Source organism: Manis pentadactyla, chromosome 15, assembly GCF_030020395.1.
Source record: "Manis pentadactyla isolate mManPen7 chromosome 15, mManPen7.hap1, whole genome shotgun sequence".
Taxonomy (NCBI): domain Eukaryota; kingdom Metazoa; phylum Chordata; class Mammalia; order Pholidota; family Manidae; genus Manis; species Manis pentadactyla.
The window spans coordinates 12907193-12933786 of NC_080033.1; the positions used below are offsets into that span (position 1 = coordinate 12907193).

General features: G+C 52.3%; 2 protein-coding genes across 4 annotated transcripts; both read left to right on the forward strand.

Moving 5' to 3' along the window:
- The first annotated feature begins 3474 nt into the window (after positions 1-3474).
- GMFG (glia maturation factor gamma) lies at positions 3475-7619 on the forward strand. Its single transcript, XM_036894709.2, has 7 exons — positions 3475-3617; positions 4050-4146; positions 4268-4317; positions 5119-5168; positions 6571-6653; positions 7172-7245; positions 7424-7619. The coding sequence occupies exons 1-7, from the start codon at positions 3489-3491 to the stop codon at positions 7493-7495; spliced, it is 555 nt and encodes a 184-aa protein (XP_036750604.2). The 5' UTR covers positions 3475-3488; the 3' UTR covers positions 7496-7619.
- Positions 7620-12585: 4966 nt separating this feature from the next.
- Positions 12586-24691, forward strand: LRFN1 (leucine rich repeat and fibronectin type III domain containing 1). Of its 3 annotated transcripts, XM_057492934.1 has the most exons (6): positions 12589-12798; positions 15316-15348; positions 15932-15996; positions 17547-17601; positions 18005-19447; positions 22952-24691. In XM_057492934.1, the coding sequence occupies exons 5-6, from the start codon at positions 18042-18044 to the stop codon at positions 23856-23858; spliced, it is 2313 nt and encodes a 770-aa protein (XP_057348917.1). In that variant the 5' UTR covers positions 12589-12798; positions 15316-15348; positions 15932-15996; positions 17547-17601; positions 18005-18041; the 3' UTR covers positions 23859-24691. The 3 variants fall into 3 exon arrangements, with proteins under 3 accessions (XP_036750601.2, XP_057348917.1, XP_057348916.1); XM_057492933.1 differs by lacking the exon at positions 15932-15996; XM_036894706.2 differs by lacking the exons at positions 15932-15996; positions 17547-17601 and having other exon boundaries at positions 12586-12798.
- Positions 24692-26594: the final 1903 nt, after the last annotated feature.

Sequence of the window (26594 nt, forward strand, 5' to 3'; positions counted from 1 at the left end):
GGTTGGCGCCCGGAGTTCTGGAGTCTCAGTTTTCTCACCGCGCCCCTCTCCGAGCCTTCTGCTTCGTCTCTCAAATGGGAGGATTCATAGGATGCTTATAGAGTGCTTGGCACAAAGAAGGCCGACAACAAATGGGAGTTGTCGCCATGACCATTGTAATCTGTTCATTCCACAAAGTTTCCTTGATCTGGGTGAACTAAGCGGAGTGGGAGACCTCACCCAGAATGTGACAAGAGACAAGCTTGTTAGAGGAATGCAAGGAAATACAGTCGGGTTGGATGGAGTGTAGAGTTCAAGGCAGGAAGTGATGAAAATTGAACAGTGGTCAGATGTTTGACCACTTGAGGGACTTTGGGCTTGTCCTGAGGGCACTGGGGAGCCATGGAAGAGCTTCGAGCCAGTGAGGGTCAAGGAGAGTCGGGAGTTTGGAAAGATGTCTCTCGCTTCTGTATGGAGGATGGATTGGAAGGAACAGAACCTGGGAGCTTCGAGTCCAGGGAAGCAGCTGAGGTGGGAGAGGGACGTTTGCACCAGGGCGCGACTATGGGAAGGGAAGGGAAGGGAAGGTATGGGTGGGACAGACAGCCAGGAGGCCCAGTGAAGCTCCCCTGGGACTGGCTGGCTGCAGAGGGGATGAGGGAGAAATCCAAGACAAGGCCTTCTGGCTCGGAGATTGGGGGTTGGTGGGCCTCTCTGAGAAGGACATACAGAGGAGATGCAGATTTGGCAAGATGTTGAGCCCAGTGTGGGCCACTAGGCAGCAGTGTCACGGAGGCTCTTCAACCCCTGAATCTGGGGCTTGAGAGAGAAATTGGAGCTGGAAACTAAGATTTGAGGATCATCAAAGATGCTAACAACCTGTGGGATAATAGTGAAGAATGAACTAGCCTGGGGAGTGTATGAAAGAGGAATGGAGACATGGAGTTGACAGAATCCTGAGAAAAGGAGACATATGAAATTTGAGCAAAGGAATCAACACTCAACAAAGATAGAAGAGGAGCCAGAGAGAGGGGAGGAAAACCAGGAGAGTGTGGTATCATAGACCCTAAGGAAAGGTCATTTCAAACTAAGGTAGAGGATATCACAAACCCAACCATGCCTACCCTCTATGTGTAAGCCACAACTTTCACACCATAGAGAATGGCTGTGCTCAATAGATGCTGGTTCGTTTATTCATTCAGTAATATTTCTTAAGTACCCAGTATGTGCCAGGCACTGCTCACCATGCTAGAAATTCAACAGTGAACAAAGCAGAAAACCTCTACTTTGACAAAGCTTACACAAATTCTAGTTGGGGGAGATTAAATAAATAAATACAATGTAACTTGGTGATAATTACTATGGAGAAAAATAAGCAAGCTGAGGGAATGGAGTGATGGGGTCAGCACTATTTTAGATGGGGAAAGGCCTTTTTGATCAGGTGAGATTTGAACAGAAATATGAAGGAATGAAAGGATTAAACTATGAGGGAAAGAGGGTTTCAGACAGGGAACAGCAGGTGCAAAGGCCCACTGTCAGGATCACTCACAGAACCACAAAGAGGCTGGTGGCTGGAGTGGAGTAACCAAAGAGGAGGGTAGTGGAAGGCAACTTGCAAGAGGTCATGGAGGAGGGTGGTGGCAGATAATTTAGTTTTAAAGGTCAGTGTAAGGACTTTTGTTTTTATTCAAATAACACAGGAGCCATGGGAGGGTTTTGAGAGAAGAGGTATGTTATCTGACTTGGCTTTTACTAGGATTCTTCTGGAAATCCTATGAATAATAGTGTGAAGAGTGAAGGCAAAGGGTCAGGAAACAATGATGCTGTTGCAAGAATTCAGACAGGAGATGGAGGTGGACAGGATCAGGATATGGTCTGTGAAGTGGGAAAAATGGACAGGTTTTTATTATATTTTGAAGTTCAAAGTTGACAAGTACATTGTGAGAGGGATGAGAAGGATCACGGATGACTCTAAGACATCCAAGGGAAGATGTCAAGGTTGGATGTAGGAGTCTAGAGTTGAGGGAGAGGTCCAGGCTATAGTAATTGAGATCAGGAGAGCAGGGTAGATGGAAAAGGGGACCAAGGACTGAGCCTTGGGATGCTTCAGTGTTAAAAGGAAGAATCAGCAAGACAGATTGAGAAGGAGAAACCAGAGCAGTCAGAGAAAAACCAGGCCAGGGTGTTATCCTGAACATCAAGTAAAGAAAGGGTTTCAGGTTACAGAGAGCAATGGGTTGAGTCTGATGCAGCTGACAGGTCATGTCAGATAAGAATTGAGAAATGACCACAGAGGTCACTGCTGGCCCTGACAAAAGTGTGTCAGTGGAGAGGCACAGGAGTGAGAATCTGCCGGGAGAGAGTTAAAGGGCAAATTAGGAGGAGAAACTGAAGGCAGCAAGTGTAGACGATTCTTTCAGGAAGTTATGCTAAAAAGGGAAGGAAGTGAATGGGCAGTGACTGGATGGGCGATACAGTGTTTAGTTCTTAAGATGGATGAAATACTACCACGAAAAAAGATCCAGTAGAGATGGGAACATGAGTGATGGGGGGAGAGGGAAAATGTCTGCGTGATGTGTTGAGTAGGTGAGAGGGGGCAGGACCCAGTACCCAAGTAGAGGGGGCCCCTGCTATGGATGAAAGCCAGTGCAGCAGGCCAGGCAAGGCAGGGCTGGGACCTGTGAGCATTCTCTTTTGTTTGCTTATTTTTCTCACTGAAATATACAGCAGTTTCCCATAAATTACTTCCCTTTTATTTCTCCTTCAGATGACAGGACATTATATTGATTTATTTTGGAATTATATGTATATAAGTATGTTACATTATCTAGGAATTTCATTTCAGGATGGGAAAGGGGGCAATATGAAATGCCCTGAATGAAAAAGGGGTGCTAGTCTGGCAGGATTGAACACCATTATTGTAGGGGCTGTTATAAGGTCCACAAGGTTGAATAACTACATGAAAAATGCGTCATTCTTTGGGAGCTATGGAGTCTCTTCTCCATTTCTTCATCAACACAATAGGTGGCAGTTTGACTAGCAAATGTCTCCAACCTCACCTTTTCAGCTATGGGATTAAAATATTCCAAATGAAATTTGGATCTGGGTGATGGTTACATGAGTGTATACACATGTCAAGCTGTGCACTAAGAGTCGTAAATTTTATTGTATCCCAATATAAAAAAATAATAATGAAAAAACGAAAAGAGGTGCAAATTAAAAACAGAAGTCTAGATGAGGGGAAATCCAAGAAGACTTCCTGGAGGAGGGGTGGAGCTAATTAACTCATTGTTATCTCCTGTGTATTTAACGTGTCCACCATGCCAGGAGATCTGAAGCTATTTTATCCTCACAACAATCTTGAATTAGAGGGGTGAAGTTACTTAGCTAGGATCATACAGCAAAGCAGCATTTAAACCCTGGTTCTGGGTGACTGTGAAGCCTGGGAGGTTCTGACAGACGAAGGGAAGGAAGAAGGGGGAGGAGCCCTCTGTGACAGTTGTCCCAGAATGGGTATAAACAGGATGTGGTGGTGGATGAAACCTTTCCCCTACCTCATACCCCGCCCTCTGCAGCCCTGGTCCCCACCCCTAGAAGATAGCGGAACTGAGAAGAGGCCTGTGGACAGAAAAGTCATGGTCAGAGGGCCAGGGGTTGCATAGGAAGGGCTAGGGGCTGGGGCTGGGAGGGTGCCTGGGTGAAGGTCAGGCTGTGGGATGGAAGTCAGGGCTGGGAAGGGGTCCCCACTGAAGTAAATGGCCTGACTGGGGGAAGAGAGATGGTTCCGGGGTTAGCCGCAGGAAAGCAGGTCCTTGGGTCTCCTTGGGTGTTGCCCAAGGGTATCTTCCCAGAGGGGTTGGAAGTCCAGCCACTGCTCTGTGATCCAAGTGTGTGCCCTGGCAAGGGGCAGCATCTGTCCCAAGGAAAGGGCACCTTTTCCTTACATTTCCAAAGGCATCCCGATGACTATTGGGCCACCTTGTCATTAGTAAATGGAGAAACTGAGGTTTGAAGAAGGGAGCAGGGGCTGAGGCCAGGCCAACTCAGCTCTTCCTGGGCTCTTCTGGCAGTCTGACTCCCTGGTGGTGTGTGAGGTGGACCCAGAGCTAAAGGAAAAGCTGAGGAAATTCCGCTTCCGAAAAGAGACGGACAATGCAGCCATAATAAGTGAGTGTCATCTTCCCCCAAGGAAGCATGGGAGGCGGTGGTGGGGACTGGCAAGGAGGACTTGGCAAGTGCAAGGATGGATGGGCAGGGCATCTAACTTCTGCATGCTATCCCTCTCCAGTGAAGGTGGACAAAGACCGGCAGATGGTGGTGCTGGAGGAAGAATTTCAGGTGAGGGGCTGGGCTGGTTTGGATCCAAAAAAATACAGGGTTGGAGAAGCCCTGGGAGACCCAAGGGACTGGAACTGATGCTAAAAGCCTGGCATAGGGGGCCAGAAGGAGCTGGAGGTCAAGTTCCAGCTCAGCTGTGTCTCCAGACAAGAGGCTCCTCCCATACGGGTCTATTTCCTCTCCTGTGAAACGGGGATAACAGTACCTACTGCTTAGGGTTGTTTGTGAATTAAATGATTTAATCCTTGTAATGGGTTTAGAAGAAGTGGCACCTAGTATATGCTCAGTAAAGTGATGATAATGATAACTTAAAGAGTTTCCAGGAAAGTTAACAAAAAGCTAGCAGAAATCCTTTATCAAAGGGTAGACCCCACCTTCTCTTGGCCTCACTGTCTCCATTAGTAACATGGAGATGATAAGAAGGCTTACTTCCTAGCGTCTGGTGAGGATTTAGGATGGGATCCATGGAGACAGAGGCTGAAGCTGCTTGACAGGGCAGTGGGATCGGCTAGGTGCTGGGCTAGGTACTCTGAAAGGAAGTATGGTGGACTGGTTACAGTTTGAACCCAGATTCAAATCTGAACTCTGTTGTTCACTCTCTGAGCAACCTTGGGCAAGTGTCTTAATGCTCTGGGCCTCAGTCTGCTCATTTATAAAGTGCGGATAATAATCAGACTTACCCTGTAGGCTTCTGGGAGAGGTCAGTGAGTTAATCCATGTGTTTCTTAGACCAGTGCTTTGGCACATAGTAAATGCTTTTTTAATGGAAGTCTTTTCATCTCTGTATTCTTTTTGCCCCAGAACATTTCTCCAGAGGAACTAAAAACAGAGTTGCCAGAGAGACAGCCCAGGTATCCTATGGGGTGGAAGAGGGTGGGGTCAGGCCATTGGGAGAGGGGTGATGGCAAAGGAACAGACTGAGGGACTGCTTGGGTTCCAGTCCCATTCATAGGCTCGGGATCTATGTTTGAGGACTTTTGTCTGCATGCTTATATTTTATTGCAGAATTTCACACTGATGATCATACATGATGTTAGAGCTTGCTTTTCTTTCTTTCTTTCTTTTTTTTTTTTGGTACAAACTTTGCCAGCATTTGGCTTCAACATCACACTTGCTTTGTTTAAAAAAAAGTTTTCCTTCTTTTTCAATGCTTGGGAATACTTGGGGTAGCAAAGGAATTATCTGACCTTGACTAACCAGGAGAATCTTGTGTGAAGCCACATGAGCCTGGTGCTTTTTGTGTGGAGGAACCCTTCGACACTTCTATGCAGACCATTCTGTTTAGATTTTTCATCTTGACGGAGGTGAATTTTGGGTGCCCCAGGATTATGAGCCTCATTCCCAGGCTCTAGATTTCAGCCAGGACCAGCTTCCTGAGCATCTGACAAGTGCAGTCAAAAGGGAGCCTTGGATGTGGAGGTTAATGCTCTGTGGCTGTCTGACATCTGGAAATTCTTTATAGTTTAATCTTTGAATTTGTGTTTTGTGTGAAGTCCAATGTGCTAAGGGCTTGGCTCACACAAGGTCTCCACTCCAGCCCTGGACAGGTTCTCACTGGGCTCTCACTCACTCCCTGCCCTGCCCAGGGAGTGCTGCTGCCCTCTACCCCAGAAAGGCGCCTAAGTACAGATGCCAGGATGGTTGGGGTCAGGGTCAACACACACCCCTCATATGACAAGTGAGATCTACACTCCTCCTGCAAGTGTCCAAATGCCTCAAAGAACCTGACTTTAAGTAGCAGATTTAGAAAGACAATGATCAGTCTGGAAAGAGACTGCAGAAGAAAGGAAAAAGCTTTTCTCCTGTCTTTTGAACAGAGGGCCCCACATTTTCATTTTGCACTGGGCTTGGCAAAATATGTAACTGGTCCTGGTCTTAGCCCCTAGATCAGGAACACTGGACAGTATTGCATAGGGCTTGAGCACTGACACCCTCTCTCTGCATTTGCTGGGTTCAGATCTTGTCTGTATAGAATCTTGGGCAAGTGACTTCACCTCTCTAGGCCTCAGTTTTCCCATCTGTAGTATGGGAATAATAGTAGAACCTATATCATAGGGTTGTTGTGAGTCAAATAAGCACTTGCTATTATTATTATTTTTAATCTTATGTTTGAGGCCAGTATCCTGAGCCTCAGTTGTTAACCTTAGATTCTCAAGACTCAGGCAAGACTTCAAGATCGAGGACTCAGACAATGGGCTTTGGGCCTGGGCTCCAGGCTGAAGTCCTGAGTTTCAATTCCCTTTTACTTGGTAGATTCGTGGTTTACAGCTACAAGTATGTGCATGAGGATGGCCGAGTGTCCTATCCCTTGTGTTTCATCTTCTCCAGCCCCGTGGGTGAGACACAGCTCTATCTGTCCTGAGAAGAGGGTCTTAGGCTGTGTGTGGGGTGCATGAGCATGTGTATGTAAGTGCAGGTATGTATGATTGTGTGTATGTGTGTGTGTGAATGTGTGCAGGTGCCTGTGTGAGTGTGAGAGTATATGTGTGACTTGGTGGGTGTGTGGCATGTGGGGTGTGTGAGTGTGAGTGCTGGGAGGGCAATATTCTGGAGGTAGGGGCTCAGATTCCTTAAAACCTTATCCACCCCACTCAGCCCCGAGGCATGTAAGCAAACCCACCTCTTCCTTTTACCTAGAAATCCCTGCCTGGCCTTTAAACCCATCTCCAGGGACCCTCAGAATAACTTCCAGCCTCCAAACAAACACAGAAACTCTGAGTATAGCCTCCAGGGGCCTCCTTAGAACAGTTCTTGGGACCCTTAGAAGACTCCAGAGCCTGCAGGACATACTAGGGCCTTAGAGAACACCCTAGTGTCCCCCCAGTTATGTTTCTTTTTCTTCTTTTCCATGCAGGCTGTAAGCCCGAGCAACAGATGATGTATGCAGGGAGCAAAAACCGGCTGGTACAGACAGCAGAGCTCACAAAGGTCTGGACCTGGGGCAGAGGCTCCAGAGTGTTGGGGAGGAAGAAGCTGTGGGTCTTCTGGGTCTGATGGAGGAGGAGGTTGGAAGGCTGGGTTGGTGGCTCCGAGGGAGGAAGGGGCCGGAGTCCTCGCTCTCTCGGTTCCTTAATGGATCGTAATGCTGAGCATTCTCTCTGCCCAGGTGTTTGAAATCCGCACCACTGATGACCTCACTGAGGCCTGGCTCCAAGAGAAGTTGTCTTTCTTTCGTTGACCTCTGGGCTGGGGACCTGCATTCCTGATGTCTGAGTCTCCAAAGTAATTGGTGACTCAGACTCCTACGACCTGAACGTCTGAGACCCTAAAGAAATTAAAATACAAGAACTCAGATATCCTCAGTTCTGACTCAGTTTGTTTTTCATTGTGGGCACCGGCCGGCAGTCTCTGCAGTACCAGATTTGCGCCAGCAGAGGGCAGGCATACCAAGTGGATGCCCGCTGAGTTCCGGGAGGAAAGGATACCAGTTTCTCTGAAAGAAAAGGAGGGGCTTATAGGGTTTTCTAGGGGAGAGCGGGGGCCTGGAGAAATTAAGGGAATGTCAGAAATCCATGGAGGGGCCACTGTCAAGGGGAATAAAGATACCTGGGTCTCTGAGAGTAAAGGAGACAGAGAACCTGTTTCTTTTCCTTCCCACAGTAGCTCCAGAGTCTAGCAGGCATTAACCAGCGCTGAAAACTACTTTCCTCAGTGAGCCCCCAGGCAGGAAGAACTTAAAGGCAGAAAAGTTGTTGAAGGATCAAACATAATTGCTTCAGGGACTCGGGAGTTGCTGGTGTGGGTGGTTTGTGTGATTGGGTAGGCCTGAGGGCCCAGGGCTAGGTAAGGTGAAGAGGATTCAGGACTCCCAGTGGACCCCTAAGGGGTATGAGGCTGAGGGGACAGAAGAGAGACACCCTATCCGCCCCCAGGGGGAGATTCTTCTGTCTTTCTTCTGGCATATCTGGGCATTTGACTCTCAGGCTCGCTCTCTCTGGCTCTGAGGGACATTTATTGAACACCCACAGTGTACCACGGTTTGAGAATTCTGATGGGCAGGTCTTCACAGAGATAGATCACTCTTGCTTTTCTTCCATGTTTCTGTTCCTCTCTCAGTCCCCAGAGTCAGAGACCCGGGAGCTCCTGCCCCTCATCCCTTTCCAGGTTCCCTGTAGAGAGGTGGACGTCGCCATAGTAACAGTGACACAGTGACCTTGGGCTGGTGTTGCCCCTCCCCCAAACTGGGCGTTCCTAGGGGAGGGTCCACAAGTCCAGCTCCAACCCATCCCCAGCCAGAACACACTCCATTCTGCTCACCCCTTTCACCCTTCTCCCCAGTCAGGACAAGCCCTTTGCATGAGAGATTCAGTATAGAGTCACTCTACACAGCACGAATAGAGAATTTCCCCTGCTTTCACTTTCCTGGGAGAAGGGTGCTAGGCTGAGCTGTTCTCCTCTCTGACACCCTGGTGTCACGCCTCCATCTCTTCACCAGGCACATCTCTACTCTTCCCTGTGATCCCGATCCCAGCCTCAATCCTTGATGGCTAGAGGTGGAGAGGAAGAGGGCTGGGGATAGGAGAGGGCTTTCAGTTAAGAGGTCAAGCAACTCCCCGCTTCAGAGTATATAGAGCCATAAGACTTGCTCAAAGTCATGCAGTTACATGATCAAATTAACAGTAGCTAACCCTCTGATTGAGAGCTTCCTATATGCCAGGTACTTCCACAAGCACTTTACAGGTATTAACTCTAATACACTATCCCATGAAAAAGTTACTACTATTATCCCTAATTTACAGATGAAGAAACTGAGGCACGGAAGCCAAAAATAGTTGCTGGAAGCCCCTAGACTAAAAGTTAGAACTTTAGCCCAAGGATATCTTGCAGTCAATGGCCACTCCTTCTCTTAGGCAGGGGTTTAGGGAACCAGCTTCTGCTCTTCCCCCTCTCCCCCATTCCCCCTTTTTTCTGCCCTTCCCCATAGTTGAACTTCTTGCTATATCCAGGCTCATGTTTGTAAACAATCCAATCAGAAAGAGGCATGTTCAAGGAGTTGCCCAATCAGGAGCAGGGAGTTTGGAAAGTAGGGACCATTCAGAGAGGGTGACGATGAAGGGCAGCCCAATGCAAAGCAGGTTTGGCTAGAGGGATTGTGGAGGGACCAATCAGAGAGCCAGAACAGAATACACTATCCAATGAAGAGTCAGCACACCGGGGCATGGCTTTAGGTTTAGGGGCCACTCCTTCAAGAGGTGGTACAAACTAGAGGCCACTTCCCCTCTTTCCGCCAACCTCCGCTCTAGACTCCCACAGACCAGGCTCCCTAGTTTTTGAATTCAGGTCCTAGGCTTTCCCTGGGACACTTCTCCCTGCTCACCTTGAATATAAAAAGGGCTTATGCTGAAAGGCAGAGACTGGAGTTTAGGACATAGCTGAGAATGGAGGAACCAAACTAGGCATGAGGGGCCAGTGCCTAGGCTGCAAACAGGATGATCTTGGGGTGGCGCCTAAAGTGGAGTGGTGGGGGCGATGGACCTAAGCTTGAGGGGCACTGCTTAGATCAGATAGGGCTGAGGTTTTGGCTTTGAGACAGTGTTAGTGACAAAGGGTGGGGCCTAGGCTTAGGGGCGGGGCCTGATGGAAGAATGAGATTGGTGTGAGTCTCTGTTAGAAGGTGTAGGGCAGGAATTAGGGTGTGAGGAAACAATTGCATTATCTACCTGCTGCTCTCCTTTACAGGCCAGCTCATATTCCCTGACTTCATGGGGCATTCTCCAGCTGCTGGGGTATACCCCTTCTGTTCTAGTGTCCCAGGCTGGGAGATCATGTTTCTTCCTTCGTGTGACTCCTGCAGTAAGTCTGGAATGGGCCTAGCTCCCCAGCCCTCTCCTAAGAAGCATTCAAGAACACATGTTTACTGAGCACCTACAGGGTGCCAATAGCTCTTCTGGACACTGGAGAAAATTGGTGCCCATGCCACTCCTCTCAGGAGGCTTGCATTTTAATGACCAAACAACAAGCAATAACAAAGAGGTCAACAATAAATAATAAACAAGTAAACAAGATTGTTAACAAGAACGACAAGTGCTATGAGGGAAATAAAATGAGGTGATGTCACAGAAATGCTGGGACCTGTTGGGGCTATTCTTTTGTTGTTGTTGTTGCCTCCTTAGTTTCTAGAAGAGTCCTGCTTCCCCTCCCCTGCCCCACAACATTTATTATGAAAAATTTCAAACAGTCAAGTTGAAACAATTTTACAGTGAACATCCATCTGTGCACCACAGGGCCAGATGTGCTCTGTGAGTGGAGCTGTCTCTGCTTGGGCTCAGGTCCTTTGTTTCTCCATCTCTGTGTATCTCTGTATAACTTACATTCAAGGTGAGCAGGGAGAAGTGTCCCAGGGAAGTCCTAGGACCTGAATTCAAAAACTAGGGAACCTGGTCTGTGGGAGCCTAGAGAGGAAGTTAGCAGAAAGAGGGTTGGTGGTCCCTAGTTTGTACCATCTCTTGAAGGAGTGGCCCCCAAACCTAAAGAAACAAAACGCCTGAGCCCAAGCAGATACAGCCTCACTCACAGAGCACATTTTATTGCTATTTTTCTTCTCCTTTCTCCTCCCCTGTCCACTCCTGTCCATCCCAGACCTGCCCTTACCTTGTCTCCCTTCATCTCCACCTTGTTCTGCCATTTACTATCTGTGTGACCTTAGGCAAGTGACAAAACCTCTCTGTGGCTCAATTTTCCCCATCTGTAAGACAGGGATACAGATGGGATCACCTCATCTGGCTCCTGTGAAGGGTGAATGCAGTTGGATTCGTGAAGCCCTTACAACGATCTGTGGCACATAGTAGTGCTCCACTTTCGCTGTTGTTGTTAGTATTTTCCCACCTATGTCCTCCCAGCCCTGGATCTCCATGCGCCAGCTGGGAGCACGAAGACCAGGGTGAAGGGTAGGGATGGTACTTGGGTGGTGGTGGTGATGATGGTGGAATCTGGAGACTTGTGGGATTCTGAGTGTCCCCAGGCATCTAATGGTTGCAAATGGGGTCAAGTTTTACTAGTGGGAGGCTCTGCAGGGGTTATTTTGATCTAGGGGACAGGGCAGGCTTTGCAGCTAGGAAGAATTTAGGGAAAGGGCTTGAGGGAGAATCTTGATACAGTGGGATCCAAAATGGGAAGGGTTGGGGCTGCCAGGGACCTACAGAACTGCAACAAGAGAGATTTGGAGGGGTGGTCTTGCTGGGTTTGGGGGACTGGTGTTTCAGAACTAGGTAGAAAGTGGCCTGAGATACTCAGTGTGATCTGGGGGAGGGGCCAGGGGGTCAGCTATTGGGTAGGAGTTGAGCAATGAAGGAGGCTAAACAAGGAAGAAACAAGGAATCCTGGGCTCCACGGAGGTCACGGGGGGGGGGGGGGGGAAGGGTCCAAGAGAGAGAATAGGAACAGGGAGGAGGCAGGGAAAGAATCTGGGGCAAATCAAGGGCTCTGAAAACCAAGAGGTGCCTTGAAAGGAGGGATGGTCAGGGGTATAACGGGGGGTACTGGGGAAAGTTTAGAGTCTCCTAAGGGAATAAGAGACTTTTTTGGGGGCCCCCTAGAAGTTAGACATGGCCTGGAATCCCTACTTGGAGTCAGGGAATGGTTTGAGGTCCTAGAGGGTGGAAGAACATGCCTGCTGGGGGTTGGGGGTGGGGTGCCCAAGAAGCAGTAGGGTATGGTTTGTGATCCTGGGTGGCTGTCAAAAATGGTCTGGGCCCCCAAAGGGAGTAAGGCATGATCTGGGGACTCCCTGCATGCTGACATATAGTCTGGGACCTCTGAATGTTGGAGTATGGTCTAGAGTCCCTGAAGGATGGGGTGTGGTCCTGGAGTCCACCTGAATGTTGGGGTATAATATAGGGTTCCCGGTGGGGATGCTCTGAATCTTCTTGGACGCGGGGTTATGATCTGGACTCCCCTGGGAGTTGATGACATGATTTGGGGTCCCTCATGGGGTGTGGTGGAGGGTCTGAGGTCATCAAGGAGAATAGGACATGATTTGTGGTCCTGGGTGGCTGTAGAACATGGTCAGGGTCCTCAAAGGATCTAAGACAAGGTCTGAAGTCCCCCTGGGTATTGGGACTTCACCCGAGGTCTCCATTGGGAGATTCGGGGTCCCCAAGCCAGTCGGGGCGTGGTCTGGGGGTCTCTGGGGAAGCCGGTGGGGCTGGAGGTGGGGCTTGGGAGGGGACGGGGGCGGGCCCGCGGCTCCGCAGTGAGAGGGGTCTGCGGCGAGCTCGGGGCAGGGGTCTAGGTGTGCGGCCGCCCCGCCCGCCCACTCCGGCCGGCGCCCCCTCCCCCCTTGCGGCGGTGGCGGCGGCGGGACTCGGGCGGCGGGCGGTGCGGAGGGCGGAGCTCGGCGGCGGCTCGGGAGGGAGGGCGGGAGGCGGGAGGGAGGCGGCCCCGCAGCACCGCGCCCCCTCCCCCGGCCCTCCCCCCACCATGGCGCGGAGCGAGGCGGCGGCGGCGGCGGGGCCGGGCCCGGGGCCCCCCCTCCTGGGCTGGGTGAGCGCGGCCCGCAGCGGCCCGGGAGGCGGCGGGCGGGGGCGCCGGTGTGAGCGTGCGAGCGAGTGAGTGTGTGTCCGCGGCGTTGCGGCGGGCCCGGCGTGCGCTCGCGCGGCCCTGTGTGTGTGCCCGGCGCCGGCGTGTGCGGCGCCCTGCTTGTGTGGCCATCCGGGTGTGCGCTGGGTGTTGAGCCGAGGTGCGGTGTCCGGCCGCGCGTGTGTGTCCCCCGAGTGGCCGCCCCTCCGGCTGTGTGTCTGGGGGGCTGTCGCGCGCCCATCGGAGAGGCTGTGTGCAGGTGTGTGTGCGTGGGTTGTGTGCCCAGGTGTGGGTACCCCCCGGCGAGTGTGTGCGCGCGGCGAGCTGTGTTGGGTGTTTGTGTCCAGGGTGGATGTCCATCCGAGGGTCTGTGTAGCCGGGTGTGCCCGTTCGGGTGTCCATTTGTGTGTGTGTGTGTGTGTGTGTGTGTGTGTGTGTGTGTGTGTGTCTGCGGGTTGTATGTCTCCGAGGGTGTGTGTCTGTGCGTCCACATCAGGTTCCTGGCTGGCGGCTGGGTCTCCGCGCCTTGTGGGTCCAGGCCTCTGTGTGGGTTTGATGGGGGGCAGTTTGCCGTTCCTTCGGTCCATGTCAACTGGGGGGGTCCTCAGCGGTCCTTGTGGGAGACGGCCATGTCTTCCCCTTCCCGGTGACTGGGAGGGGGGATGGGAGGCCGGTAGGTGGACAGATGGAGGGATGCAAAGCCGAGGGATGGACAGATGGGCCCCGAGGGGAGAGGCGCAGACCCGGCCCTTCCCCACCCACCCCACCCAACCCCAATCCCCCAACCTGCCAGATCTCTGCAGATGGGGCCAGAGTTGCCTGCATACAGATGGCCAGGCTGGGGTACCTTTGGGCTGCTGGTGGGAGGATCTGTTTGGACCTGTGCTCTAGGACTAGGCTCCCAACCCTCTGAGATTTGACCCGCTCAACTCTGACCTCTGGCCTTGGCTTGTGCCTTGGTTGGGGTTGTGGGGGATGTTCTGAGAAGGAGGGATGTTAGGATTTCTTTGGCCTGGGAAGTAGGTGGGGTGGGAGACCTTAGGGCTGGGAGGTATGTTGTGTGCATGACTGTGAGTATGAATCTCTGCCTATCAGTTGACTATGCTACTGTGGTTCAGGTTTTTTGTGTGCATTTGTAGGTGTATAAATCCCTTGCCCGGCTGTTATGTGAGCATGTGTCTGTTATGAGTGAACATCTCAGTGTCTGTGCAAAGGTGGATCTTGGCATGCCTGTGTGCTTGCTTGAGTGTGTATCAGCCTTGTCAGTGTCTGTGTATGCTTACAGTTCTGTGTATGTGTGTGAGATATGTATCAGCTAGTGTGTGCAACTGTGCATTTCTTGGCATAGGAATGTATCAGCTTTGTGTCCGGGCATTATGGGGATCTGAGAAATCTGACTGTGTTGGGCATTTAAGAGTGTGCACCTGTGTATCTTTGTGCAAATGAGTATCTGTTATATATGTGTGTCCCTGTGTGTTGGTGAGTGTGCAAGGTATATCTGTTATAGGTGCATGTACCTGGTTCTCTGCAAGGGAGCACATGGATTTCTCTGTTGTGTGTGTGTACCTGTGTGTGTGAATGCGCAAGGGAAAGTCAATGCTGTATGTGTGTGGTTGTGTGCATGTGTGCCAACCTTGAGAGTATGTGTCTGTGAGTCCATTTATGCATCAGTGTTCGTCTCTGGGGACTGTGGTTGTATACATTCAACATTTATGTGCAGAGTGATATGCACGCATGTGACTGTCCCTGGCACAGGGCTACCTCCATTCTGGGCCCAGCAAGACTGGGGCCCATGTGGCATGACCCATGTGGTTCATTCAGGGGGTCCATGGACATAACTGTGTCCACGTCCCAGGCCACAAGCCCACGGAGAATTGGGGTAACACAGATCATGCTAGAGTGTCCATGGAAAGCCAAAAGTAGAGACTAGGGTTGTGGGCCTATGTGGATGTCCACACATGTTGGTGTGACAGTGGTGTGATGGTGAGGATGGGAACCTCTGGCTCTTCCCCATTCCTGGTATCACTCAGGTTTTTGAAGTTGGGGGACTGGGATGTGAACTCTGGAAGGAGGAGGCTGGGAGCCTAGAGTTGTGGATCTTGAAAGAGGAGCCTAGTGGGAGGGCAGATTCCTGGGTCTTGAGAAAGGAAGGGAATGAGACCTGGAGCCTTGAGTCTGAGGGAGGAGGAACATGGGGTTCCAGACTCCAGGGTCTTGAGGGGGGTGGGGGCTGGGACCCCTGGCCTCTGGATCCCCCAAAGGAGTCCTGGACTCTTGGGCTTTGGAGGTGAACAGTCCTGAGGCCCAGACTCTCTGGTTTCCAGAGATGACTTCCTAGATCCATTTGAGACTCTGCAGGGCCTGCAGCAGGAGGGCAGAGAATGATCACACCAGGGACTTCCTTGACTGAGATGGTCTCTGAGGCAGGTCCTCAGAGAGGAGCCTGAAGGATGCTAATAGAGTCATTTTGTTCCTTTTTAGGTACTGGCCCAGGCCCTGACTTCCTGAAGAGAGGTGAGTGGGGTCCCTCAGGCTGGGGGAGTTTTTGGGCTGGAGGCATGGAGCCCTGCCTCAGACGGTTTTCAGGGCAGGGTATGGCCGTTTCCCCAGGGGCCAGGTGACCCCCTCCCTCCAGGTTGGGGGTGGTGACAAGGTCAAGAGCGTCATGTTTGGATAAGGGCTTATGGTAGAGCCAGAACATGGTGGCAGGTGGGGGTCTCAAGCCTGGGGGCATCTGCTCTCAGGATGGGTAAGGTGGTCAGGAAAAGAAAGTTTCCTCATGATATCAGTAAAGGGTACGAGAGTGTTTCATGACATGAAATGACCCCTGCATTTGGAGAGAGTGGCATGGACATGGTTCACTGTTTTGTGTGTGTCTGTGCATGCCTGTGGGAACATCTGATAGTCTGACCAGCTGGTGGCTGAGGGAGAGCCAGAGAAAATGCTTAAATTCATCATCATCATCATCATCATAGCAGCTAACACTGATACAGTGTTTATTGTCAGGACCTATTCTAAGCATGTTACAGTGTATTATCTCATTTAATCCCCACAACAACTCTATGAGGCAGGTGCTATCATTATCCCCATTTTACAGATGAGCACACTGAGGCACAGAGAGTGAAGTCACTCGACTAAAGTGCCGCCGCAGGGAACTGGAGGGTGAGCCCCTGCAGGCGGGCCAGATCCTGTCCTGCAGTGTTGCACTGGCTCTCAATAAAAGTTAGCTGTTTTCACTGCTATTGTTAATTCCTTCAACCTGAGTCCCACCTCAGCGGTGGGAGGTGAAGCTCTGTACCTCATTTCATAAATCGGAGTTCTAAGCACCAGAGACCCTACTGCCAAGCAGGTACAGAGCTGGGCTTCCTAACTCAGGGGTTCTGCCTTCCAGGCCAGGGTTTTCTGTCCAGTACAAAGCAGTGTCCCACAGGGAGTGAAAGACATTATTGGGGGGTCTCGGCGATGGGGGATGCCCTTAGCCTGAGTCTGCCTCTTTCTCTCTTCAGCCTAGTCGCTGTCTTCTCAATTTCTATCTCTTTCTTCCTCTGCCTTTGTCTCTCTCTCTGAGACTCTTATTCTCCATCCCTGCCTGTCCCTGTCTCCCATCTATGTTTCAGTCGCTCTTTTCTCTGTGTCTCTTCCATGCTAAGTTCTTCTTTCTTTTGGCTTCTGTCTCACTCCCTGTCTCTCCACCTTTCCTTTGGGTTCTTTCTTTCTCTCTCTCTGACTCTGTCTCTGTTTCTGCCAGTCCATCTCCTTCCCCTTTGTCTCTCCCTGTCTCCTCACCTCTCTCTGACTCTCTTGGCCTCTCCTCTCCATGTCCACAGTCCCCCTCCCCATGGGCTGAAGGATCAGGGCCACGTAGGCCATGGCCCCAAACTGCAGATTCCCAGGGGTGGGCCAGCAGGGAGTGGGGTGTGTGGCAGGGTGAAAACAGTTTCAGGGACACCCCCTTCCCATTCTTTCCACTTCATCCCCCCACCCACCCCATGTTGTGATAGGAGCTGACATGTCGTGGGCTGCAGCCGCCGCAGGGGAATCCCTGCCGGAAGGTTGTGCCTGGAGCAGAGGCATAGCGTGAGTGTGTGTGTGTGTCTGTGTAGGCATGTATGGGGCCTTGTGTGTGCCCACTGATGTGAACATGAAAGTCTGCCCCATGCTTGGGAGCTCAGCAGAGCCCAGGATGAAAATAGGCTCCGAGAAGGACTTCCCAAGCTGAGCAGGGAGACTGGTGTGTTTTTCTCAGCCCCATCTACCCTCAGACTCCCTGTGCCACTGCCAAAGGTGGTGGAGGGGGGCTTATCTTTAACATGTATTGAATACTTGCTGTGTGCTCAGCCCTGTGCTTGGTGCTCCCCATGAGTGAGTCTGAACCCTTGCAACAATGCAATGAAAATGGTACAATTATCGTCCTGTTCTATAAATCAGGAAATTATGGCCAAGTTAGGGGAAATCATTGGTGTGGGGTCACAGAGCTAGCAAATATTGGAGCCAGGACTTGAATCTGAGTCTGATTTCAAAGCACTTGCTTTAAATAAGAGCACATACTTCTGTGCCTGCCACATATTGGGCACTCGATGATGGTGATAGTGATTATTGCTAACATGTATTGAACACATTTTATATGCCAGGTACTGTTCTAAGTATACCTTGCTCATTAATCCGTTTAATCCTCACAGAAGTAAGGCTTGTTTTTAATCTCCATTTTACAGATGAAGAAACCGAGATTCAGAGAGGTTCAAACACTTGCCCGAGGTCACACAGCTAGTAAGTGTCAGAGCTGGAGTTTGAACCTAGGGACTATGGCTTTGAAATCCATGACCAAGTCCGCAGTGATTTGATTTCTCAAGATATTTAGTGTATACTGGAAGGCCCAGGCTTGGCCCGATGTCACCTGTCTGGGTGGGAGATCATGAGAGGTCTGGGAGCTCCTAGAGGAGGGGCAGAGTTGGGGGTAGGACATTCGGGAGGGGCAGTGGTAGTTTACCAACCAGTATGGAAATATTGTTATTGACAGTAAATGCATGCCAGCTGATGAGTCCTGTGACTGTCCTACAGGCCTGATGGTCAGGAAGGGAGGGATCTGGGTCAGACTCCTAGCAGGACATCCCAGGGAGGCCAGCTGGTGGTCTAGCCTTTTGCCCGGGTGACCTGTCTCCTTCCCCGGCAGGACTCACCTCCCACTCCTCTTGCCTCCCCGGTGCACCATGGCTCCGGGCCCCTTCTTCTCGGCGCTCCTCTCGCCGACGCCTGCTGCCCTGCCCTTCCTGCTGCTACTCTGGGCTGGGGCATCTCGTGGCCAGCCCTGCCCCGGCCGCTGCATCTGCCAGAACGTGGCGCCCACACTGACCATGCTGTGCGCCAAGACTGGCTTGCTCTTTGTGCCACCGGCCATCGACCGGCGAGTGGTGGAGCTGCGGCTCACCGACAATTTCATCGCAGCTGTGCGCCGCCGAGATTTCGCCAACATGACCAGCCTGGTGCACCTGACCCTGTCCCGTAATACCATCGGCCAGGTGGCAGCTGGCGCCTTTGCCGACCTCCGCGCCCTCCGTGCTTTGCACCTCGACAGCAACCGTCTGGCTGAGGTGCGCGGTGACCAGCTCCGTGGCTTGGGCAACCTCCGCCACTTGATCCTTGGCAACAACCAGATCCGCCGGGTGGAGTCGGCTGCCTTCAATGCCTTCCTATCTACCGTGGAAGACCTGGATCTGTCCTACAACAACCTCGAGGCCCTGCCATGGGAGGCTGTAGGCCAGATGGTGAACCTAAACACCCTCACGTTGGACCACAATCTCATTGATCACATCGCCGAAGGTACCTTCGTGCAGCTTCACAAACTGGTTCGCCTGGACATGACTTCCAACCGCCTCCATAAACTGCCCCCTGATGGGCTCTTCCTGAGGTCCCAAGGCACTGGGCCGAAGCCACCCACACCTCTCACCGTCAGCTTCGGCGGCAACCCTCTGCACTGCAATTGCGAGCTGCTCTGGCTGCGGCGGCTGACCCGAGAGGATGACCTGGAGACGTGCGCTACCCCCGAGCACCTCACCGACCGCTACTTCTGGTCCATCCCGGAGGAGGAGTTCCTGTGTGAACCCCCTCTGATCACACGGCAGGCGGGGGGCCGGGCCCTGGTGGTGGAGGGCCAGGCCGTCAGCCTGCGGTGCCGCGCTGTGGGTGACCCCGAGCCCGTGGTGCACTGGGTGGCGCCTGATGGGCGGTTGCTGGGGAACTCCAGTCGGACTCGGGTTCGGGGGGATGGGACGCTGGATGTAACCATCACCACCTTGCGGGACAGCGGCACCTTTACGTGCATCGCCTCCAACGCTGCCGGGGAAGCCACGGCACCTGTGGAGGTGTGTGTGGTACCTCTGCCTCTGATGGCACCCCCACCGGCTGCCCCACCACCTCTCACCGAGCCTGGCTCCTCCGACATTGCAACGCCTGGCCGACCCGGTGCCAATGAATCAACTGCTGAGCGCCGCCTTGTAGCAGCCGAACTCACCTCGAACTCCGTGCTCATCCGCTGGCCAGCCCAGAGGCCTGTGCCTGGCATCCGCATGTACCAGGTTCAGTACAACAGCTCTGCCGATGACTCTCTGGTGTACAGGTTGGTGCTTCAGTTCCAGGGGCCCTGACTCCCATTTGCCACTCCTTTGGGGTTCTAGATGACCATGCAGAGTTGTCTTGTGCCCTCTTTGCCCTATCTCCTTCTCTGTCTGTTTCTGTCTGTCTCTGTTTCTCATGCATTTAGCAAATTTTCCTTGAGCACCCACATGAACCAGAGCAGGGCTGGGCGCTGGAGTTAACAGTGAATGTGCCCAGAATGATCCCTGCTCTCATGGGGCTCATCTCACTGCTCCCCAAAGGTGTTTGATTGTGTGCCTTCTCAGTTAAACATTTTAGAGCATGAAATATACTCACACATACACACACATTTACAGTTACATATATATTTCAAAATTACATACCAGTGTTACTATATGAACATATTGGGTACTTTATAGAAACAGAAAGCAAAAAGCATCAGAAAAACATATAAGTTATTTCCACCATCCACTGGGTTAGAAGCCTTTGCCCTGGTTATAGAGTTACTTTCCCCCATCATTCCTGTCATTCTCTTGCTCTTGCCTCTGTCTCTGCCTGTACCTTCTCTGTCTCCTACCCTCATTAGGTACTGAGCTCCTGCTCTGTGCTAGGCTCTGACTTCACCTGGGTGGTACCAGAGGGGAAGGAGCCATTTCCCCACCTGTGGGGAGCCCCAGCTCTTAGGGATGCTCTGACCTATACAGCAAGCCTGCCTCTTGGCCTCTATCTTCACCTTCCCCAGTGTCCTCTTGGCCACAGTCCTGGCACACAGGAGGGGCTTTCCCATGTTGGTTGATGAGTAAATGCTTCTCTTTTCCCTGGTCTCTGTCATCATCACTTTTTCTCTTTTTGAATCTGGTCACCAAACACTGAGTAAATGCTTACTGCAGGTCAGATCCATGCTGGGCCCTGTGCCTGCTGAGATAGATTAGACAAGATAGATCAGACACCAGCCCAGTCTTACAAACATTAGGGAAAACAAGGGAACAAAACAAAACCTTTATATGCCTGGCAAGGATGCTACCTCATTCAATCTTCCCAATTCTGCTGTGAAGCGGTCATGATCTCCCCTCCCATTTTATAGACAGAAAAACTGTGGCTCAGTAGGGAGAAGTCATTTGCTCAAAGTCACACACAAAGTGGCAGAGCCAGGATTCCAGCCCTTACCCTTCTAACTCCTAATTCTGCCCTTTGCACTGAACATGTTTATTGAGCACCTACTGTTTGCCAGGCAGGGATTAAAGGAGATGAAAATACATTTCTGTAAATAACTCTTGGTTTTTGTGACTCTCCACCTCTCTGTTTCTCTCTTTCTCTAACCCATGGCCACAGTCCTGGCACACAGGAGGTGCTTTCCCATGTTGGTTGATTAGCATTTACTCAGTGTTTGGTGACCAGATTCAAAAAGAGGAAAAGTGATGATGACAGAGATCAGGGAAAAGAGAGGCATTTACACATGGTGGGGAAGAGGAGGTTCACAGGCCCCCAGATCCTGCATGTATACCGATCTTGATGGCCCTTTGACCCCAGCAGGGCAATGGACACCGGGACTCTTCCCTCCCCCTAGGGCCACAGTTCCAGTTCTTCATCCCCCATTACAGATAGCTATGCTATGGCGCTGAAGGGGTTAACTTCCTCACTGCTGCCCCGGGCGGAGGTGACATCCAATGAAAAGCCTGCTCTGCTGCTTGCTTGGGTCTTGCAGCCAATTAGAGACAAATGGGCTCAAGCTTTCTTAAGGAGCCAGCCTCTGTCCTTCAAAAGAGGGGAGCCCCCAGCAACTGGTTATTCTAGGGGAAGAAGCAAGAGGAATCTAAGGCTCTTTGACAGGGGAGGTGAGAGAAGAGGAAGACTTACAGCAGGAGCCCAACCAAGGTTGGATGGGGCTGAGGGGCAGTGGTCTGTAAAATGGCAGGCCAGGGGAAGAGTCAGAGAAGTGAGCAGGCCTTTATGAGCTGGTGTGGTCCTTGCTTGTCTTTTGATTGGAGGGAGGCGTCCTCTTGGAGGTGGGTGAACTGAGGTGGGCATCAGAACCAGAGGTGGCCTGGCTGTTGGGGAGGTGAAGAGGCCTGTAGAGATGAGGGCGTGGCCTTTCAGAGTAGGCGGAGCTCCTGCTGCCTGGTCCCATGCAGATGAGGAGGCCGTCCTTGTCTCAGGTGACCCACTAAGAGCTTTGTAGGAGAGGAGAGCTTGTGAGGTTGAGTGCTGGGCATGCAAATCCATGTGGCAGTCCCGGCTTGGCCAAGGCTGGTCCTGGCCAACAGTATGGAAGGGATGTGCCCTAACAGAAGAGGGGCAAGGCCTAATGGGAATGGTTTTACAAATGGGGAAGAGTGCAGCTGGCAGTAGAGTCTGAACCGCAGCAAGGTTACTGGCCTACACTGGGTAAGGTTCACGATAATGATGGTAAAGTTATTAAGTGCCAGGCTTTGGGTGTTAACTCATTCGTACTTAACAACATCTCTATATAGGAATTCTTAATATTCCTCTTCAGGGGCTATGAGGCACAGAGAGATTAAGAAACTTGCTTAAGGTCACAGAGTTAGCAAGTAGCAGAGAGACTCAAACCTAGCTCTGAGACTTTGTCAGCCTAAATGCTTATGTACCCTGCCCCTTGTTTGAGGGCAGGGGCCTACAGCAAGAAAGGGATATACTTGGCTAAGTTTGCCTCAGTTTGGAGGAAACTTACTTGGGGGCGTGACTTGGTGACTTCTGGCGATACAGGGCAGGGCATGTACACAGAGTGGCTGCAGGACATGCAGAGTGAACATGGTCCTAGGCACAGTAGGGGAACCATCCCCAGTGGACCTCTGTGGAGTTTGGCTTGGAAACCACCAATCAGAAGGGGAGTTGCCTGTAGCCACAGTTACTTTGTGGGCAGGAATATGTAGTTGAGCGGCTTAGAAATTGTTCCAGAAGATAGGTGCAGCTAGGAGAGGTATTTACCTAAAGGTGGGACATGCAGATGATGGGAGTGGCCTGAATCATGGTTTCCCCAAAAGAGCAGGAATACCTACCAGAGGGAAACTAGATGAGCATTGGTTGACCCAGAAGGAGTAGACTGAGGGTATGAGTTGACCTCAGAGTCCACTTTTGTGAGGGTGGGGCATGCAGGTAAGGGGAAGCGGCTATAGTATCTGGGCATAAGAGATTTTGAAGGCAGTTGGCCTAAGAGGAGTGAGACATTGTTTGGGGGTGTGTCCCTTGAGGGCAGGGCATGAAAGCTATGGCACTCCTCCCATGCTGCCAGTATATGTAGATAAGGGAATATGAGTGGCAGACATTATACTGGTAGGTGATGAGGCAGGGGGTGGTCTGAGGGCGGGGCATGCAGATGATGGCCGTAACATGTAGCAACGGTCATGAGAGGGTGGGAATTTGTTGCTTGAATGGCTGCTGTTGTCCTGCAGAGGGTGAGGTACTTATAGGGATGGATGGTTAGGTAGCCAAGGGTGGGAAATGCAAGCGAAGCGGCGTAGTTTTCAGAGTGGAGCTGACCCCTTGCTGATCCTACTCCCTCCCGCAGGATGATCCCATCTACCAGCCAAACATTCCTAGTGAACGATCTGGCGGCCGGCCGCGCCTACGACCTGTGCGTGCTGGCTGTCTACGATGACGGGGCCACGGCGCTGCCGGCCACGCGAGTGGTGGGCTGTGTGCAGTTTACCACGGCTGGGGATCCGGCGCCCTGCCGCCCGCTGAGGGCCCATTTCTTGGGCGGCACCATGATCATCGCCATTGGGGGCGTCATCGTTGCCTCGGTCCTCGTCTTCATCGTTCTGCTCATGATCCGCTACAAGGTCTATGGCGATGGGGATGGCCGCCGCGTCAAGGGGACCTCCAGGTCGCCCCCGCGGGTCAGCCACGTGTGCTCGCAGACCAACGGCGCAGGCGCGGCACAGGTCCCGCCTCTGCCGGCGCAGGACCGCTACGAGGCCCTGCGCGAGGTGGCGTCCGCAGCTGGTGCTGCCGAGGCTGCCGAGGGGAAGGCCGCTGGACCTGAGACGGCTCCCGCGGAGCTGGAGGCGGTCCTTGGACGCTCCTTGAGCGGCTCGGCCACCTCGCTGTGCTTGCTGCCATCCGAGGAAACCTCCGGGGAGGAACCTCGGGCCGCGGCGGGCCCTCGGAGGAGCCGTTCCGGGGCGCTGGGGCCCCCAGCTTCGGCGCCCCCGACTCTAGCTCTGGTTCCTGGCGGGGCCCCGGCCCGGCCGAGGCCGCGGCAACGCTATTCGTTCGACGGAGACTACGGGGCGCTCTTCCAGAGCCACAGTTACCCGCGCCGCGCCCGGCGGACAAAGCGCCACCGCTCCACGCCGCACTTGGACGGGGCCGGAGGGGGCGCGGCCGGGGAGGACGGAGACCTGGGGCTGGGCTCTGCCAGGGCGCGCTTGGCTTTTACCAGCACCGAGTGGATGCTGGAGAGTACCGTATGAGCGGCGGGCGGGCGCTGGGACGCCTGGGTGTCGCGGACAGACGCCCAGCTGACCAGTCGCTGGCCTCCCAGACGCTGGGGCAGGACTCGGGGGAGAAAGCGCAACGCCGAGACGTCGGACTGGAGGGGAGACGCGCCCATTTCTTCTCCGGAGGGTACCGGGCTGCCTGGACTATGGCTCTAGGCCACGCCCTCACGCCCTGGGGGCTGGAGGGTTGGGCCACTGGGCTACCCTACCCCACGGACTCCTTGTTCCCTCCCCTCGCGCGCTCGCGGACCTCGCTGGAGCCGGTGCCTTACACAGCGAAGCGCGGGGAGGGGCAGGGTCCCCCGACACTGCAGCACTGAGACACGAGCCCCCAACCCCACCCGGCACCTGGGGCAGGGGTGAGGGGCCCATTTCTTGTATCTGGCTGGACTAGATCCTATTCTATCCCGCGGCGGCCTCCAAAGCCCCCACCCCATCCCATTCACCTTCCTGGTCCTGTTGGGTCTGGCTTGGGGTCCCCCTTTCTCTGTTCCCTTCGTTTGTCTCTGACCCCCACTCTGTCGTCTCTGTCTTTTGTCTCTATCTTCCCTATTTGTCTCTCCTCTGTCTCTTCTGCCTCTAACCTCCCATGTTTTTGTCCAGTCTCCCTGTCTCTCCTAATTACCTCTTCCATCTACGCATTCTCCAGGGCAGGTCCCACTGGAAGGACCAGACTCTCCACTATTCCTTAACCTTTCCCCAAATAAAATCCCCACATAAACAAAATCCAAAACCAAATCCCCCTCCCTACTGGAGCCGGGACCCTCCGCCGCAGCAGAATTAAACTTTTTTCTGTGTCTGAGGCCGCTCTGCTGACCTCTGTGTGTCCGTGTGTCTTGGTGATGGTAGTGGAGGGGGCAACCTAGATTGTGATACTCCTAGATTACAGCTTAAGGACTCTTCAGTGAGACTGAAGGGGGAGGATCATTAGTTGAGACCAGGGAGACTTGTAGACTATTTCCTCACTTCTGAAAGACTTAGAAGTGGAAAGTAATAATACGGTAATAGCTAATATTTAGTGAGTCCTTGCTTACCATGTGCCAAGCATCTAAGTGATTTAATCCTCACACAAACCCTGAGACATCTGTACAGTTACCCTGTTTTACAGATGAAGAAATTGAGGCCCAGAAAACTTGCCCAAGGTCCCATAACCAGAAGGTGGCAAAATTGGAATTTAGAAAGGCAGGCAGCCTGACTTGAGTCTGTACTCTTAACTACAGAACTCCACTGCTGAGCAGTTTAGTGTTCATTCCCCACACGAATGGTGCTAAACAGTTCATCTCTCTGATGTCGGACAGCTGTTTGAGCTCTATACCTTTGGTCCCATTTTACGGACAGGAATCTGAACCAGGGCAACGTGAAGTTAGTTGCCCAAGAATCCACAGTGAAGAGGTCAGGGAGATGGCTTTTTGATCTTGGCGTCTGTTCCTTACTACTACACTAGGCTGCTCATGAGGCCTGTGTCTGGAGACTGCCCAATGGCTGCAGTGACCTTCGCTGAGGTACCCAAAGCCAGCCTGGTGAGAGAGGAAACAGAGCTCGTTGGTTATTCTGGAATCTGAGGGAACCTAGGTGTTGGGGGGCATCTTCTAGGGGCACAGAGGATGGTGTGGCAAGGGGAGTTTCTCAGGTGAAGCTAAGAGCTGTAGCGGGGGAAGGGAAGTTTGTTGGGCAGGATGCCCCCAGCCCTTGCTGGAGGGCCCTGCAATGAACAGTCCTTCCAGATTCAGGGGAAGAAGGAAGGAGGCTTCATGCCAGCCAGGGGCCCCCTGAGACCTGGGGAGGAGAAGGGAAAGACAGAAATAGAAACAGAGCAGGAGGAAGGGGGATGGATCTGGGCAGACAAGGTGGGAGGCAGCAAGGACAGAGGCACTAGAGAGCCGCAGGCCAGGAGGCTCGCTCACCTAGTGGCCCAACCACACTTAGCCATCTCAACCATCACCACTCCTGGGTACTGAGGGCTTCCCACAAGCCAGGCACTGTGCTCACAATGTTCCCTGATGCATGAAGATTGAGCATGTAAACCAACACTCAGCAAAATGGAGTTACTTGGGTAGTAAGCATGATCGCACTTACCTTCTGCATCAGACATGTGTAGCATGTGCACCCACTTTTCTAGTTGAGAAAACTGGAGTTCCGAGAGGTTAAGGGGCTTGCCCAAAATCATACAGCCAGTAAATGGTAGAGCCATGATTGGAAAGTTTACTGCCTCCAAAACCAGCACAAGTAACCTTCTGACTATATTGTCTCTGTTTCACCTGATAAAGCTTTGTTGAGCATGTACTATGTACCTGGTCCTGTTCAGGGGATATGGCCACGAACAAAATTGACAAATAAATTAAACAAAACAAGAGCCCCCTGCCCCATGGAGCTTATATTCCAGAGGGGGAAGACAGTAAATAACAAGTAAATAATGAGTGTCTCGTGGTAAATAAGTACCATGTAAAGAGTGATAACAGTGTGATGGGACCAGGGAATGACTGGAAGCCTGCTTTAGATTGAGGGTCAAAGAGAGTGATGTTGGAGCTGAAGAAATCCACTATGGGAAGAGCCAGGGAAAAACATTCCAGGCAAACTGAATAGCATGTGCAAAGGCCCTGAGGAGTATATTTGCTGTGTTGGAGGTAGTGTGTTTGGACTGGAGTGAGCAGAAGAAGGGTTGGGAGAGGCATGCAGATTCTGCAGAACCTTATGGGCTGTGGTCAAGAG

Coding starts and splice junctions, on each gene's coding strand:
- GMFG (XM_036894709.2), top strand. CDS start 3,489: ATGGGTATAAACAGGATGTGGTGGTGGATGAAACCTTTCCCCTACCTC. Junction 5,169..6,570: donor TTGCCAGAGAGACAGCCCAG/GTATCCTATGGG, acceptor TTTACTTGGTAG/ATTCGTGGTTTACAGCTACA. Junction 6,654..7,171: donor CATCTTCTCCAGCCCCGTGG/GTGAGACACAGC, acceptor TTTTCCATGCAG/GCTGTAAGCCCGAGCAACAG.
- LRFN1 (XM_036894706.2), top strand. CDS start 18,042: ATGGCTCCGGGCCCCTTCTTCTCGGCGCTCCTCTCGCCGACGCCTGCT. Junction 19,448..22,951: donor GATGACTCTCTGGTGTACAG/GTTGGTGCTTCA, acceptor TCCCTCCCGCAG/GATGATCCCATCTACCAGCC.